Source organism: Carcharodon carcharias, chromosome 3 (genome assembly GCF_017639515.1).
Source record: "Carcharodon carcharias isolate sCarCar2 chromosome 3, sCarCar2.pri, whole genome shotgun sequence".
NCBI lineage: Eukaryota > Metazoa > Chordata > Chondrichthyes > Lamniformes > Lamnidae > Carcharodon > Carcharodon carcharias.
Genome location: NC_054469.1, coordinates 97,150,282 through 97,168,778, shown reverse-complemented (window position 1 = coordinate 97,168,778; position 18,497 = coordinate 97,150,282). Strand labels below are relative to the sequence as shown.

The following is an 18,497-nucleotide window of genomic DNA, read 5'->3' as shown; positions in this document are numbered from 1 at the left end:
TATAGATTATTTGGCCCTGGGGATTTATCAGCTTTCAGTCCCATTAATTTCTCCGGCACTATTGTTTTAGCAATACTAATTTCCTTCAATTCCTCCTTCTCACTGGACACTTTGTTCCCTAGTATTTCTGGGAAGTTATTTGTGTCTTCCTCATGAAGGCAGAATTAAAGTAGTTGTTTATTGTTCTGCCATTTCCATGTTCTCTATTACAAATGTTCCCGTCTCAGACTGTAAGGGACCTACAGTTCTCTTCACTAATCCTTTTCCTTTCATACACTTATAGAAGTTTTTACAGTCCGCTTTTATGTTCCTTAGAAGTTTACTCTCATACTCTACTTTTCCCCTCTTAATCAATCTCTTGGTCTTCCTTTGCTGAATTCTAAACTGCTCCCAATCCTTAGGCTTGCTACTTTTTCTAGCAACTTCATATGACTTCTCTTTGGATCTAATACTATCCTTAATTTCTTTTGATAGCTGTTTTTCTTGTGTTTTTGCACCAGAAAGGAATGTATAACTGTTGCAAAGCATACATTAAATATTAGCTAATGTCCATTCACTGTCATGCCTTTTAATGAAATTCTGCAATCTATCTTAGCCAACTCACGCCTCATACCTTCGTAGTTTCCTTTGTCAAGACTTAAGACCCTAATTTCAGATCAGACTACTTCACTTTCCACCCCAATGAAGAATCCTATCATGTTATGGTTACTGTGATAAAATGGAGTGCTATGTACCTTTAGGAGAAGGTAGTTATTTGACCATGTGACTGTATTGACCAATCATCACACAGCGCGGGCTTCTTAGGTAACTAAGTCTAAAGCTGGAGGTAATTGAAGAAGCACACATGGCATTAATGCTCTGTTCTTAGTTCCAATAAACTACCAGTGTTTGTTCAGTTAATCAGTCTCTCTGCCTGTATTGTTTCATGCACCAACTGATGTGTTAATATCAAGGGGGCTGCTAGCATTCGCTGGACAAAGCAAACCAGACAACCAAAAACATAAAACTGGCAATGAGGATAAACCGGATCATTTGATGGCAATCAAGAAAGCCGTGGTAAGCCAGCTACGTTACTTCGTCACTACCTTGAAAGCTATTTGAAAGCACAGTCTCCTTAGTCATCGAGTATGCCGCGGTTTGGGCACCTTAAACCATTCAACCCTGTTTCCGATGACTGGTTTCATTATATCAAACACCTAGCATTCTTCTTTACTGCTAATGATATCGAGGGGGAGGACAAGAGGGCGATTCTTTTGTCCACATGCAGAAGCAAAACATATGGGCTGATCCACAGCCTCACGTTACCTAACACACCCCCCCCCAACCCCCGATACGAAGGCTTTTGACGAGTTAGTAAACATTGTAAAAAACCGCCTGAAGCCAAAGCCCTCAGCCACTATGCAGCGTTTTAAATTCAATTCAAGGAATCGGCTTCCAGGAGAGATTAACGCTGACTGTGTAGCTGCTTTAAGGGAATTAACGGAATATTGTGAGTTCGGAACTTCAATTAATGACATGTTGAGAGACCGATTGATATGCGAAATCGGAGACGATGTTATTCAAAAGCAATTGCTATCTGAAACTAATTTAGACTTCAGTAAGGCATTAAAATAGGCAACAGCCATGGAGAGCGCTGTTAGAGACTCGGAGGCAATATAAGATACACAAAATGGCATTATCCATCTTGTAGGGCAGGAAGGGCAGGTAACAAAAGGTGCAAAAACGTCGGACTCCACAGAAAGGCAGGCAACGCCCACTATTTACAGACCATTGAAGAAAAAAGTACTACAGTGAAAACCCACGACATTAATGAGAGAAATGCATCCAAGCAGCCTGCAGGCGATCGACAGTTCAGAAATATCGAATGCTTTTCCTGCCACTGCAATGGTCACATAATGCAACACTGTCAAGATTGACTGAGACAGCATTTTATAAACAAAGGTAGAAATCGAGAAATCTGTCTCATTGAAGAACAGAGGAGGCAGAATCTGACATCTATTCATTGTACAACCTGAAAGTGGGTAGAACTGAGACAATCCAGGTATTCAGTCGAGTTAATGCCCAACCCATCAAGATGGAGTTCAATACTGGGGCATCAATGTCTGTCATAAGAGAACATACAACACTTGATTAAGGGCTCCATCCTTTAAGTTTGGAACAATCAGACACTAAATTAAAACACACGCGGACAAAGAAATAAGAGTGAAAGGGATATGTCAAGTCCTGGTGCAGTATGGGGATCTGTCTGCAAATTTACCCCTTATGTAGTAGCTGGGGTGGGCACAAGTTTAATTGGTCGCAACTGGCTGAAAAAGATTAAATTGCAATGGACTGAGATTTTTCAAATCAGAACGAGAAACTTACAGGAATTATTACAAAAGTAAGCTTCCATCTTCAGTGGCAAGCTAAGAAGGATTTGTGGACCACAAGCCAAAATCCACATAGACCCTAATGCAAGCCCCAGATTTATCAGAGCCAGACCAGTCCTTAATGCTGTACAGGACAAGGTCGAGACCGAGGTAAACAGACTGGAAAAGTTGGGTATCTTACAACCGGTGCAATTTTCCAAGTGGGCAGCACCCATAGTACCAGTACTGAAGCTAGACCAAAGTGTTCGCTTATGCAGTAACTATAAGTTAACTGTAAATAGAGTGGCCAACCTCGATAGACATCCGATACCGAAGATTGATTAATTATATTCGAAATTGGCAGGGGACATCACTATTCGAAACTCGACATGAGCCAGGCCTACCAGCAGGTAGAGTTGGAAGAAGGTTCGAGGGAATTTGTGACCAACAATACACAACGAGGATTGTATCGATATACTTGACTACCCTTTGGGGTCTCATTGGCGTGTGCTATTTTCCAGCGTACTGTGGAAAATATGCTTCAGGGACTGAAGGGTTTGTTAATCTGGATGATGTCTTAGTCACCGGACAAACTGACGAAGAACACTTAACTATTTTGGAGGAGGTGCTGAAATGCTTCTCACAATCGGGGTTGCACTTGAAGCGAGAAAAATGACTTTTCCAAGCCAAAGAGGAGTTTACTTGGGCCATAAGGTTGACATGCAGGGCTTGTATCCTGTGGAAGAAAAGGTCAAGGCTATTCACGAGGTATCTACACCAAGAAACACTACAGAACTAAAGGCCTTCTTTGGCATTATAAGCTACTATGGCCGATTTTTCCCAAATCTATCAACCATACTGGCTCCGTTATACGCATTGTTTAAGGAAAAACATAAATGGATTTGGCCACCTCCGCACCAGGATTCGTTTCTGAAGGTAAAGCAATTGCTAAGATCATCGGCCCTACTGGTTCACTTTGACACAAAGAAAGAATTGATTTTAACTTGTGACACATCGCATTATGGAGCAGGGGCTGTACTTTCACATTGGAAGGCGGATGGCTCCGAGCGACCCATTGGTTATACATCTCGCACACTCAGTGCTGCAGAGGGATGATATTCTCAAATTGAGAAGGAGGGCTTGTCTGTTGATTTTGATGTTCGGAAATTCCATCAATACCTCCACGGTCTCCATTTTCACATTATATGTGACCAAAAGCCTCTGCTGGGATTATTGGGGGAGGATAAGGTGATACCCCCCCATAGCATCTGCTCACATCCAGAGGTGGGCACTGATATTGGCCGCTTACAAATACACTTTTATTCACCAATCACATGCTGATGGGCTGAGCCACCTCCCCCTGCCAGATAACAACATGAAGGTTCCAATACCCCAGGAACTTGTCTTAGTACTAAATTTTTTCAACTCCTCCCCTGTCCAGGTCAAACAAATCCGTGAGTGGACAAGCTAAAGATCCACTTTTATCTGACGTCTGGAAGAAGTTTTGAATAGATGGTCAGGCGATCCAAAATCTGATGACATGAAGCCCTATTTTAATCGCAGATACGAACTCACCTGCCAGGATGGAATATTGCTCTGGGGAGCAAGGAAAATCGTGCTCCCGAGAGGGCGGTGGCCATTACTGGCCAAATTACATAGCACTCACCCTAGCATTAATAGGGTGAAGATGCTCATGCACAGCTACTTGTGGTCGCCAGGGATGGATGTGGACATCGAAACCCTAGTTAAAAGTTATCTTCAATGCCAGCAGGTACAAAAGCTACCCCACGTAGCTCCAGTGCAGCACTGTGAATGGCCGGGGCGGCCATTGGTGCACCTCCACATCAACTGCGTGAGGCCCTTCTGGGGCACCATTTTCCTTTTACTAATAGACATCCATTCCAAGTGGATGGATGACTATGAAGTCTGGTCACCCATGTCTGCTGTCTCCATAGACAGTTTGCGACAGAGTTTTGCAATGCATGGGTTACCAGAAGTGTTTGTTTCAGACAACGGGACTGCATTTACCAGTGGGAAGTTCACAGGTTTAGAACCCCCAACAGAATAACTCATATCAAAACCTCACCTTACCACCATGCCTCTAATGGATTAGTTGAGCGGGTGGTCCAAACTTTTAAGTCCGGGATGAAAAATCTGGATGGGGATTCCATCAGCACCAGATTGTCACAATTACTGTTCGCATACCGGAATACACCACACACGACCACTGGTATTGCCCCCACTGAATTACTAATGAAGGAACACCGTCTAACTCTTATCAGGCCAAATTTAGGGGGGAGGGTGGAGCCAAGCCAAGAGGCCCAGAAGGCTAGACATGATGGCCATAATCATGAAAGAAATTTCATGATGGGAGATAGATTTCTCGTGAAGAACTTTGGAGATGGGCCCAATTGGCTATTAGGCGAAGTGAGTTCCATGACAGGACCTCTCTCCTATAATGTGTCGGTAAATGGCCAGATAATTAGACGACACATGGACCATTTCCAGAGAAGAGAGACAGTCCCACAAGAAGGAATGCCATCATAGTTTGCGTTTGAGTCTGCACCGTATGTGGAAGAAATGTCACATGATTTGGAAGTAGCAGTGGGGCCTGTTAGACACGAGAGGGTCGAAGACACAAACTTGTCCACTTCCACCGTAGAGCTTGGTGAACAGTTGACCCCTGAGAAAGGAGTCTTGGAAAAACCAGCCCAGGCCATTGAGCTACGACATTCAACATGTCTGAGGAAGCCTCCTGAAAGACTTGACTTGTAAATAGTTATTCATGTAAATAATTGGGATGTTGCGATGCTTGTCAATTGTATTTTCAAGTAAAGGGGGAGGGATGTGGTAAAGTGAAGTCCTATTTACCTTTAAGAGAATGTGGTTAGTTGGCCATGTGACTGTATTGACCAATAGCCACACAGCACAGGTTTCTTGGGTAATTGTAAGTCTAGAGCCAGAGGTGACTGAAGAAGCACACCTGGTGTTAGTGCTGTGTTCTTAGTTCCAATAAATTACCAGCATTTGTTCAGTTAATTGGTCTCTCTGCCTTATTGTTTCAAGCACCAACTAATGTGTTAGTATCAAGGATGCAGCTAGCATTTGCCGGAAAAGGCGAACCTGATAACCAAAAACATAAAAGTTACTGTTCCCTAAAGGACCCCACACAAGATTATTAATTAAACCCTTCTCATTGCACAATACCATAGCCTGTTCCTGATTCGGTTCCTCATACTATTTCATACACCTTCCAGGAATTCGTCTGCCACAGTGTTATTGCTAATTTGGTTTGCCCAGTCTATATGTAGATTAAATCCACCCATGATCACTGTAGCACCTTTTTTACATTCCCTCTAATTTCCTGTTTGATGCCATCCCTTACCTTATTACTACTGTTTGGAGGTCTATAGACAACTCCCATGAATGTTTACCACCCTTTGTTGCTTCTTAGCACCACCCAGACTGATTCTACATCTAGATTTTCCAACCCAATGTCCTAGCAACCTACAATTAATAGAAGACAAACAGAGAGAACAAAATAAGGATTCAAAACCCAAGCCTATTTTCAAGGGCAACAATTGGGAAAATGGAGCCGAGATTCATTTTGCCAAGTCTCCAACCCCTTTATATTGCCCATAATCTTCCTCTGATACCCCCTCTACTGAGAGGCAGAGCACACAGAGGCTGGCCTGATATACCCATGTAGATGAGGCAGAAGCATTCCCAGTTTTCTGCTCCAATGTAGATGCTACCAGATCCCTCAGGAGGATGCTACCCAGGTCATGGTGACAGAGGAGGAAACTCTGTCACTAGAAGGCTTCAAAATTGATAAGGAGCAAGTGTTGGATACAATGTCGGTACTTAAAGTTGACAAGGCACCAGGTGAGATGCATCCAAGGATATTGAAGGAAGTGAGAATAGAGATTGCAGGGGCACTGGCCATTATTTTTCAGTCTTCCTTAGACTCAGGGGAGGTGCCAGAGGACTGGAGAATTGCAAACGTTACGGCCTTTTTCAGAAAACAATTGTAAGGATAAGCCCAGCAATTACAGATCAGTCAGTTTAACTTCAGTGGTGGGCAAGATTCTAGTAACAATTACTTGGGATAGAATTAGTAGTCACATGGAAGAAAATGGGTTGATAAAGAAGAGCCAGCATGGATTTCTAAAAGGGAAATAGTGTTTAACTAACTTGCTGGAGTTTTTTTGAAGAGATAACAGAAAAGGTCAATGAGGGTTCATGTGGTGTACATAGATTTTCAAGTGGCATTTAATACAGTGCCCCACAACAGACTTGTGAGAAAAGTTATTGCTCATAGAATAAAAGGGACAGTAACAACTTGGAATCAAAATTGGTTGAAAAATAGGAAGCAGAGAGTAATGGTCAATGGATATTTTTCAGACTGGAGGAAGGTTTGTAGTGGAGTTCCCCAGGGACTCTTACTTTTCTTGATACAGATTAATGACCTAGATCTTGCTGTGCAGCGGACAATTTCAAAGTTTGTGGATGATACTTAGCTTGGGAGCATTGTAAACTGTGAGGAGGACAGGATAGAACTTCAAAGGACATTGACACGTTTGTGGATTGGGCAGATAGGTTGGTGGGTAGAGTTCAGTGTGGAGAAGTGTGAGGTGATGCATTTTGGTAGGAAGACCATGGACGGACAATATAAAATAGGGTGTGAAATTTTGAAGGGGTGCAGGAGCAGTAAGACCTGGGTGTATATGTGCACAGGTCATTGAGGGTGGCAGGACAGGTGGAGAGTTAATAAAGCATATAGTATCCTGGGCTTTGTTAATAAAGGCATAGAGTACAAGAACAAGGAGGTTATGCTGAATTTGTGTGGGATGCTCATTGGGCCTCAGCTGGGGTACTGTGTGCAGCTCTGCATCCCACATTATAGAAGGGACGTGAACACATTGGAGAGAGTGCAGAGGAGGTTTGCAGGAATGGTTCCAAGGATGAGAAACTTCAGATGCAATAGTGGATTGGAGAGGTTGGGACTGTTCTCCTTGGAGAGGGAAAGACTGGGAGGAGATTTGATGGAGGTGTTCAGGATCATGAGGGGACTGGATGGAGTGGATAGGGAGAAGCTGTTCCCGCTCAGAGAGAGATCAGGAACGAGAGGACACAGATTTTAAGTGATTTGCGGAAGAAGCAAATGTGACGTGAGAAAGGGTTTTTTCACACAACAAATGGTTCGGGTCTGGAGTGCATTGCCTGGAAGTGTGGTGGAGGCAGGTTCAATCAAGGCATTCAAGAGGGCATTAGATGATTATTTGAATAGAAAAAATGTGCAGCGGGACAGGGAAAAGGCAGTGCAATGACACCAGGTCATAATGCTCATTTGGAGAGCTGATGCAGACATGATGGGCCAAATGACCCCCTTCTGTGCCATTAAAATCCTGTGATTCTGTGATGTCCTGGAAGTATATTCTACAGCACTGGGGCACACTCATGCCCCTTGAAGTTGGTGGGGGTTTGTGCTGGGATACCCTTAGACTGCAGGGTCTGAAGGGGCACAACATAGAGACAAAGCAAACCCTTTGTCTGAACCTAAACTGTAAGTACAAAGGCTGAATATCATCGATTTTTAAAATTATCCTTCATCCCAATTGGAAGGGAATGATGATGCTGGGAAAAAGACACATTTTACTATGCAACTTTGACAAATATGTGCTCCAGCACAGAATTTCATCTGTCAGGAGTGCAAATTGAAAGATGTCCCATGAACCTGCCATGCAGTCAAACAAGAAGTGTTATAATGCTTTGTCCAACCTGTGCTCTTCGTGAGTGTGGCTTTTCCACTGGAAGCACAGGATCATGGGGCAGAATTTTTCCCTTGATGGGCGGGCTCAGCATGTGCAGGCGGGGAGCAGTTGGGAAGCCGCCCGCCGCCAGTGATCAGCACTGGATCAAGATTTCATGCTGGTGGACCAATTAAGGCCCACCCAGCGTGAAACACAAGTGGCAGCGCTGAGCGCTGCCTGTGCAGGCGGGGGAGGAGGGTGAGCGGGCCGAGTGCGAACTTCGTGCATGTGCCTGAGTGAGCAGTTCATAATCTCCGAGGCACAGAGCTGCCTCAGGGAGATGAAACATTGTTAAAAAAAGAAAATAAAATAAAAATGTAATAAAACATGTCTTCTTATGTGACTCTGTCACATGAACAGAGACATGTTATTAATTCAATTGTAAAACTTTTATATTATTTTTATTTGCTTTTGGAAACCTCATCCTGCCCGTGGATGAGGTTTCCAAAAAAATACACAGGCCACTTGGCCTTTTCATCCGCCCAACAAACATTAGGTTGGACGAGCAGCAAAAATTTAAGTTAATTGATTGTTTAATGGCCTTAACAGGCCTTTTAATTGTCGGCTTGTGTACTGCCGACTCCAGCGCGTGCCCGCCAACCGAACTATCATGCAACTGCATGTTGACGTCAGAACGCTTGGCCAACGTCAATTTGTGTCATTTCACGCTCGAATGGGGCGGGTGCACACCTACCCACCGAGCAAAAATTTCTACCCTTGGAACTACCTTCATTATAAATTCAAATGTGAACAGCACAGGGCCTGACAGTATGTCCTTTTACGTTCCCCGCAACATATTGTGTGACATTAAGATGCAACAGCTACATTCTATTTAATAACTCGTTAAGTAGCTCATATGAGAACTCTTGCTTATCGTAATAGTAGTTTGCTTTGTAGTCTGCTGATCACTTCTCAATCCATGAATAGCACCAGGTGGTTGTATTTGTTTGTCTTAATTTAGCTTAATGTCTGGAATACAACTTGAAGATTCATTTGCTTTTGTCTAGTTCAGAAATAAATTCAATGAATCTTATTTGCTTCTGGATGCTCTGAGTGAAGTTAACTATCAGATATTTCATTTTTCCTGACTGACTGATATCTTGTAATCAGTCATCTGATATTTTTTCTCCCTGTGGATTCCATTTGGCTCAGTTGATTTCAGCTGGAAAGATGAGATAACCTGAGTCATAAAGATACTGCATGGCTGCCATCAGTGGTACTCCATGAACCATGATGAATCAGATTCTGCCAATATTTCTCTCCCTTGAGGTACAACACCTCACATATCTCTGACTAGTAGATGATTAATAACAGGCAAAAATAATCTGATGTTTTGCTCCCTGTCAGTGAGCTCTTAAATTCTGTTATGCCCAAAAAAGAACGATATAGCTTTGACCAGTTTTGTATCATTTCTCGCACAAACAGCATGTTTTTACTTTACACTAGGAAATATGCACATTATAATAATTTGCCATGATAAACTACATAAATTTAATTTTAAACAGAATGAAAATGTAGGAGCTTGCCTGGCCATCTTCCAATTTTGCTCATGACTAACTTTAATTACATCTAGAATTTGCAGTGGCATACAGATGTGTCATATACTATTGTTAGTTTCCTTTATTTATATTTTTGCTTTGTCCTTGGAAGAATTTCTGAAAACATCAAAATAGAATAAAGGATATATTGCTTTTCACAGAGCATTAATTAGGTCCAAGAACCCTTACGTTTAGAGAAGGTTATAAGTATGATAATTTTGACAAGATTCAGTTCAAGAGCATTATTTTGCAAATAAACAAGTTTAATTATAAGAATAATTTGTGATTGAAATTCAAATTACTGTCACCTGCATCATATTTATATATGTGAATTTTTTTTAGGCTGTATACATCATTCATATTATCAGATATTTCAATTACTAATTGGCAGAGTGTGAGGAATATGAATGGTGAATCAGCCATTTCGTATTGCTTGAGATTTTGACAGATGTACATCAAGAAAATATTGATTAGATGATCACTACACCAAAAAAAGTTCTTAATGCTGCTTTTTTAAAAATCTTAGTAGGCATTGTAGACTGTTTCAGGGCTTATATTCGTATTTTCATTCTACCAGCTTTTTAATAATTATTTGTGTGTGGAAGAAACTGCCCATGGAACTGACCTTAATGCAAGAAACAATTCCAGCTCTACAACTGCACTGCCGGATCTGTTTTCAGGCTTGTTTACAAACCATTTTAAAATTTTTATATACAATGGGGCTTCCACCAATTATTGAACTTGTTGATATTATTGGCCTGGTGAGAATCTTAGTGCAACTAAGCCTTGAGGGTGATGTTGCCTCATTGCAAGGCCCTCTAATAGTAATGTCCTCTTGTCTGACTTAAATGCCAAGGAAAGACAGCTGCGTGTAGTGACATGATTATTCTCGGCTAGAATGGGGATGGTTGGGTAATTCCCCTGTCACTCATACCTGGTGATTGTATGGCTGCAAGTGGCTGAGATTGACTTGATACACATAGTTTGTATGTCAATATCCTTCACTCACTGCATTTTGCAGGTGAAGTCACTGCTGCCTTGCAAGATGTTGCTGCAGTCTCAGTGATGTGTTCTGTTTACTGTAGTCCAATGTGACACTTTAAATAGACCCCGTAGACTATTTGCTGTAGTATGCTGTTTAAACAGACTGAGTAAATAGACTTTGTTTGCTGTAAAATACATTGTTTGCAATAAGTTCGGCACTGCCTCCAACTCCTTGGCTGACACATTAGCCTGGATTTTAAATTCACAATGTGCAGAGAGTGCGGAGGTCCGGTTGCGAACGGGAACCTGTAAGTAAGTGTGGCACATCTGTCAGCGGCTTTTTAAGCCAACCACTGGGTTTCTGGACCAAGGTGTCCCAGAGGGAACGGTCCCTTCGGAATGCCAACTCCAGCATGATGCCACCAGCAAACACATCTTCCCTTCACACCAGCACCGCCCCCCCCCACCCACCCCCCCACCACCCCATTGGCATTCCACAGGGATTGTTCCTTCCAGGACACCGTGGTCCACTCCCCCATCACTTTCAACACCTTAATCCTCTCTCACGGCACCTTCCCATGCAATCGCAGAAGGTGCAACACCTGCCCCTTTACTCGCACCCCCCCCCTCCACTCCCCCTCACCTTCCAAGGACCCAAACACTCCTTTCAAGTGAAGCAGCATTTCGCTTGCACTTCCCTCAATTTGGTTTACTACATTCACTGCTCCCAATGCTGTCTCCTCTACATTGGAGAGACCTAATGCAGACTGGGTGACCACTTTGGGGAACACCTTTGGTCTGTCCGCAAGTATGACCCAGACCTTTTTGCTGCCTGCCATTTTAAGACATCACCCTGCTCTCATTCCTACATGTCCATCCTTGGCTTGCTGCAATGTTCCAGTGAAGCTCAATGCAAATTGAAGGAACAGCACCTCATCTTCCGATTAGGCACTTTACAGCCTTCCGGACTTAACATTGAGTTCAACAACTTCAGACCATGAACTCTCTCCTCCATCCTCACTCCTTTTTGATCCCCTTTTTTCAATATTTATTTTTTAATTTTTATATGTATATTTCTTTCCCCATCTGTTTCTATTATTATTTAAAAAATTTATTTCTATTCATTGTTTTATCCCCACTTTTTAGCCTATTTCGACCTTTTCTCCCACACTGTCCCCACCCCACCCCCACTAGGGCAATCTGTCACTGGCTCATCCTGCTTTCTATTCTTAATGTCACCATTAGCACCTCCTTTACCCAGTATCACCACCATCAACACTCCGTCGACTTTTTGTTTATGACATCTTTTGCAATCTCTCCTTTGCCCCCACCTATCACTGGCCTTCTATCCAGCTTCACCTGTCCCACCCCCCTTAAACAGCTTATATTTCACCACATTTCTACTTCTCTTTAGTTCTGAAGAAGAGTCATACGGACTCGAAACATTAACTCTGTCTTTCTCTCCACAGATGCTGTCAGACCTGCTGAGTTTTTCCAGAAATTTTTGTTTTTGTTTCAGATTTCCAGCATCTGCAGTATTTTGCTTTTATTTCAGTGATACTTTTCTGGATGTGTTGCTGGGATCACATTGTAACCAAAGAACAAATGGAATTTTTTGAAAGCCTGGAAATTACTGAACCATGAACACTTGACACTTTCATGTAACCTTTTTCTGTCTACGACTTTGACAGAAATGCAAACTGATTTATTTTAAATAGGTAATATATAAAACATTGATCAGTGGAATTTCATATGAACACATTGGGCAGAATTTTACGGCACCTGTTTCGGCGGGAACGAGGCCATAAGATGCAGCGAGACGTTATAAACCCCATTGACTTCAGTGAGAATGTAAAATCCCACTGCCGTAAAACTTTGCCCATTGGGTGGGATTTTCCGCCCCCACCTGTCATCTGGGATGGGATCATTTGGTCCCACCGAAAGTCAATAGACTTTTGGCTAGGCCGCCAAATTTCTTGCAGCGGATCCCGCCACAGCAGGGCTGGAAAATCCTGGCCATTAAATAATTTCCAACCTAATATGTCAATTAGTAGTAACTAGGAATTTTCACAGAAATACATGACTTTTTAACTCAAATTCCTAAGTTAACTGTGAGCCAGCTGCATTTATATTAGCATTAGTTATATGTTTCTGTTGCCAGTTCCTACTGTAAATCTACTGGATTCATTAAGCTTAATGTCCAGGAAAACCTTGTAAAATAACAAGTCTTCCTGGATGGCAACTTCAGGTATGTTTAAATTGAATTTCTACTAAGTCCACAAGATCTGCTTTGGCACCCAGTGGCAAAATACTCCACTGGCACCAATATTAATGTACTTTCTCAGTTTATAAGAACAAATCCCATCTTCACACAGGGGGCATCCTCCCTTTTGAGATGTGGCAGCACCAATACCTCCAAGTCACACACCATCCTCATCTGGACATATCTGCTTTCATGATTTGGTGTTTCATCATTGCTGGTTTGGAGTCTTCATCATCTTTCATCACAAGGATGCAGTGATTCAAGGAGAAAGCCCATTACCACCTTCTGAGAACTGGAGAAAAGAAATAAACAGGCTATTCAGTGTTATTGAATTTTATCTAAAAATTAAATCACAATGAGGTGTAAATATCTGACAAATTGTTAAGCTGGAACATTCTTAAGAAGCATGTCAGTACTGTGTACCGTGTTTTACATTGCACCCAATGAACATACCAGGGTGATCAGGGTGATGAAAGATAATTGACCTGAAAAGTTATCTCTGTTTCTCTTCACAGAGGCTGCCTGACTTGTTGAATATTTCTAGCATTCTCTGCTTTTATTTATTTTCAGAAGTCAGCATCAATTCTTTAGCTGTATCTGTCAAGATGCTAATTATTTCTGTGGGCAATGGAAGAGTTGCTGGTGACAATTGAGGGGACCGGCTTTCTCAGCGCCTAAGTCAGTAGAGAGGCAAATACTGAGCTGTGTTATTTGCTGTAAGGACAATTGCAATGATGATGTATCATTGAACTTGCAGCTGTGTAAGGATATTAAGGGACAGCTGTAGCCTAAAACTTGGCTACACGTCCTTACAGGAATGCAGCCATGTTAATGGTGCTAAAGAGTACCACAGAGGCAAAACCTGCTCACAAGCATCTCTGCATCAGCACTTGGACTGCAGCAGCCATAACACAGTGGTTGGGTGTTGGGATGCATGATCACTTGCTTTTAGATTCTTGCCTACAACTAGATTTTCCTCTTGAACTGCCAATTCTTAATTTCTGGTCCTTTCGGCTCAGGCAAAGCTGTTGATGATTTGAGATGTTTTTTAATGTTCTTTAGAAACTTTCTAATTTTTTGTGTATCTCCTTTCGTAGGTTTCAATTGTCCGCCTTTGAATTTGCCCTACATACAGTTTTCCGCTCCTACCAGGGATTCTGCAAAGCTGTGAATAATTATGTAGATGAAGGTTGAGTGCTATTTTCAATTGAGAGGCAGACAAGTCTTAAAGTAATGCTAACCAAATGACTAGTGAATTGCGCCCAAAGATGCAAATCATTCCTGGTTGTCTGTACTTTTGTGGTAATATGAACCCTTATTTCCTATAGAATTCCATTTATCAGATGAAAGGACTATCAATCTAGAATGTACAGCAGGTAAGCGACCATCAGAGCAGAATTGTGAAATCAAAAAAGCAAGTGCTGGAAAACTTCAGCCCGTGTGGCAGAAAAACAGAGCCAATGTTTTGAGTCCAATATGACTCTCCTTCTGAACTGAAGAGAAATAGGAATGTGATAGGTTTAATGCTGTTGAAAATGGGGGGAGGGACAGGTGGAACAAAAGAAAAAGTCAGGGATAGATTAGAGGGCAGGAAGATTAAATGACAAAGATGTCATGGGACACAAGGCAAAGGGGGTGGTAATGATAGTATGAAAAACACAAAGCATTGGTCTAGGATAGGTGCTAATAGCAGAATAAAGGTCAGCACCCTCTGAAAGCAAAAACATGAGAACAAGAGACAGACTGACACTTGGGGAAAAAAAGAAAATTCACAATGGAGGACAGAGTTCATGGTCTGAAATTGTTGAAGGGTTTGTTAAGACTTTAACAAGCCTGCCAGACAGTCTTTTGTCACTGTAAAGGAGTATGGAAAAGTCCAAATCCAACACAGCATCATGTAGAGTTTGGAGCCCATTCTTTCTAGTGTGGAAGTGGTGGCCAACTCCATGACATTAAGGTAGGAAAGTGTGAGGTCACGCCCTTTGGTAGGAAGAATCAAAAGGCAAACTATTATTTAAATGGAGAGAGACTCCAAAAAGTGCAGCACACAGGGATCTGGGTGTTCTTGTGCAAGAAACACAAAAAGTTAGCATGCAGGTACAGCATGTAATTAAGAAGGCAAATGGAATTTTGGCCTGTATTGCTAGGGGGTTGGAGTTTAAAAATAGGGAATTCTTATTACAAGCGTACTGGGTATTGATGAGGCCGCACCTGGAGTACTTGTACAGTTTTGGTCCCTGTATTTAAGAAAGGATATACTGGCATTGGAGGCACTTCACTAGGCTGATTCCTGGGATGAAGGGGTTGGCTTATCAAGAACGGCTAAACAGGTTAGGCCTTTATTTATTTGGAGTTTAGAAGAATGAGGGGTGTTCTTATTGAAATGTACAAGATTCTGAGGGAGCCTGACAGGGTAGATTTTGAGAAGATGTTTCCACCAGTGGGGGAATCTCAAAATAGGGGACATAGTCACAGAATAAGGGGGCACTCATTTAAAACTGAGATGCAAAGGAATTTCTTCTCTCAGACAGTAGTGAATGTCTGGAATCTCTGCCCCAGAGAGTTGTGGAGGCTAGATCACTAAAAGTATTTAAGGAGGAAGTAGACAGATTTTTGAAATATCGGAGGGGTTGAGAGCTTTGAGGAGCTGGCACAAGAGAGGATCAGCCACGATCTTATTGAATAACGGGGCAGGCTTGAGGGGCTGAATGGCCTCCTCCTTCTCCTATTTCTTATGTTCTTATGTTCTTGTGACAGCACTTGTGGAGCCAGCCCTCATACAGCGTTTTATGGCCACTGCCTCAGTTTTCAATGCAGCACAATCAGAAGCCACCCAATGTCTCAGTGCTGCAGTGGAAGCTCGGATGGAGGTCATGAGATCCATGTTCGCTGCCTTGCAGGTTCAGACTGCTGTCATCATGGCTGCTGACCTCAGTGCTCAAAGGGGAATACGGCCACTTGTTTAGGCAATTTCAGTAGAACTTTGGCAGTTTTGCAATCTGTTGGAGACACTTGTTGGCTTGGTTCAGTTTTGCATTCTGCCGAAGGAGACACCCTTTTTCGTTTCCAGAGAGAGAGATGACCTGCTTGTCTCTGCAGGGGTGACTATCCTTTCCTTCCTGTTATTTGCTGCTCCCTGTTACCACACTTGTCTCCAGTGAGAGAGAGAGGGAGAGAGAGATGGCCTGTTTGTTACTGCAGGTGTTACTTAAAAGAGTGGTGTTTCTTCTTGCTTTTGGCCTCTGTTTGCCAGAGCCAGTTTTTAAACTCATTTCTGTGTATTTCAAGAAGGGTATTTAATTGGCATGTCTTGCATCCAAAGCTCATTTTGCTTTCAACTCAGAAACTTTTTGACACATTCTGTAATATAAACCAACATGGGTTTTTGAATGTCCAGTGAGGTGTAACTGGCAGCGGGGGCAGTTTCCATTGCCTTCACAAACAAAGCAGATTAATGCCCATCTTTTTGCATTTTCCATGCCTCCCTTTCAAGTGTCTCTGTTTGAAGTGGGCCTCGACACCTCTTCAGGTGCAAAATTCCATGTCCTCTCAGGACAGCTCTGTCAGTATAATCCACATAGGAGTTTTCCAGAAAGTAGTCACTCTACAGTATCAGCCATCTTTTGAGCAGTGTCTTTTCTTGTATTTCTTTGAAAAACACGTCTTCTTTAAACAGTTCAATATGTTTGTGGTGAAGTTGTAGGTTGTGGGTCACCCTCACTCTGACATCGGGCCAGCTTTCATGACAAACTAATACTCATTCTTCCATGGTCGTACGACGGAAGTGGTTTAATCAGCCAGTTGTGTGAGGGATATCCCTTGTCCCCTAACTGCCAACCTCTGGTCTTTCTTGGAGGCCCAAAGGCAGTAGAATGGCAAACTGTTTCAGGATAATGACATCATGGCTGCTGCCAGGATTGTGGGCATTCATTGACCTTATGGTTTGTGCATGGGCACAAAACAAACTACATATTGATGAAGTTGTTGCAATTGCAGTTCCTGCACTCCTTTTAATATGAGGGATCCACAGAGTCACATGCATGCAGTCCCGCACCATTGGGAATTATGCTATCCGAGCAGACCCCGTGCCCTCTCATCTTAATTCACTCTGCTTAGAGAGAACACAATGTAATCACCTCTCTTCGAATATATAGCTTCTGTCGCCTCCCAAAATCAGCAATGAGTGGTGTACCAGGGGATGTTTGATACATTTCCTGTTCCCGCCTAGCATGATACTGCCACATAGATGTTTAATGCAAGTGTATCCTTACGACCACTGGCGTGTTATTGCTGCCCTGGTATGAGGCTGCAGGTGCTCTTTAGGAAATGGCACAGTTCTATGAGCACCTTGTTTTTTTTTACTTGTTGATGGATGTGGGTGTTGCTGGAATTTATTGCCCATTCCTAACTTCCCTTGAGAATTTGGTGGTGATTCACCTTCTTGAACTGCTACAGTCCATGTTGAGAAGGTATTCCCATAGTACTGTTAGATATGGAGTTCCAGGATTTTTGACTTAGTGATTATGAAGGAACTGAGTTAAATTTCCTCACCGGGATCGTGCGTGATTTGGAGGAGAACTTGAAGGTGGTTGTGTTCCCACGCACCTGCTGCTCTTGTCCTTCTAGGTGGTAGAGGTCCCAGGTTTGGAAGGCGCTGTAGAAAAAGCCTTGGTGAGTTGCTGTGGTGCATCTTTTAGATGTTTGATATGCCCTGTAAAGACATATCATACTCCTAACCTTCAAGATACAAACTTTATTCAGTATGGACTGTAATTGGCCATTTTTTAAATGTGGTGCAAAGATGCCACCAAAGATCATGTGGTCTGGCTTGTGTGTACAAAAACTGCCCCACTGCCTAACAGAGATAAAATGGCACATCCAAGCCAAAAAGGTGTTATAAAATACATATTCTGAGATCATCAAGAGACATTCCTGAATTGAATGGGTCTTTTTATGAAACAAGGAAGGAAGGTCTCAACCCCTGCTTAGGATTTGTGTCTTAAAACAATAAACCAGGATGTGGTTAATCAACCCAAGACCACCACCATATTTGGAAGAGGAATGGCCATTGTGAGGAGTCACATGATAGAGCAGCCATGTCTGTCCCTTTATAATCAGCATTCTGCTGCAGAAAGACAGGAGCAGCAGAAAAGGTATCAAAACCCATGCCTTAAAAGAACTAGAGGCTGTAACATTAGCAAGGCCTCCAAGCCAATTCCTTTTTGGGTCCACCGATACAGTAGACTTACCTCCTGGCAAGAATGCAAGCAACGCACTTTGTGACCTGCAGAAAGTCCATCTGTTCGAGAAAGCCCTGAAACAACTTTGGCATATGACTTTGGCTCCTGAATTCAACTAAACTACCCTTCAGGAGTGATAACGTCTTCTTCATCAGGCAAGCAATGCATGTTTCCAGAACAAGATAATTACGTGAATTATGAACTATTGTTTTTGCTTGTAACCTGTAAAAGTGCACTGTTCCCTTCAGCTGTACTTCTCTTGAATGTATTTGTGTGTGTGTAACTGTATGAGTGAATGCCATAGTGTTAGA

General features: G+C 42.5%; 1 protein-coding gene across 4 annotated transcripts in view; it reads left to right on the top strand.

The window, feature by feature from the left end:
* vwc2 (von Willebrand factor C domain containing 2) overlaps positions 1-18,497 on the top strand; it is a 219,848-nt gene that overhangs the window by 107,460 nt on the left and 93,891 nt on the right. For 3 of the 4 annotated variants that reach the window (XM_041184633.1, XM_041184635.1, XM_041184634.1), the window contains exon 4: positions 14,275-14,322. The exons of the other annotated variant lie outside the window; for it this stretch is intronic. In XM_041184633.1, the coding sequence (XP_041040567.1) occupies positions 14,275-14,322 (48 nt within the window). The remainder of the gene's footprint in view (positions 1-14,274; positions 14,323-18,497) is intronic. 4 annotated transcript variants of the gene reach the window in all.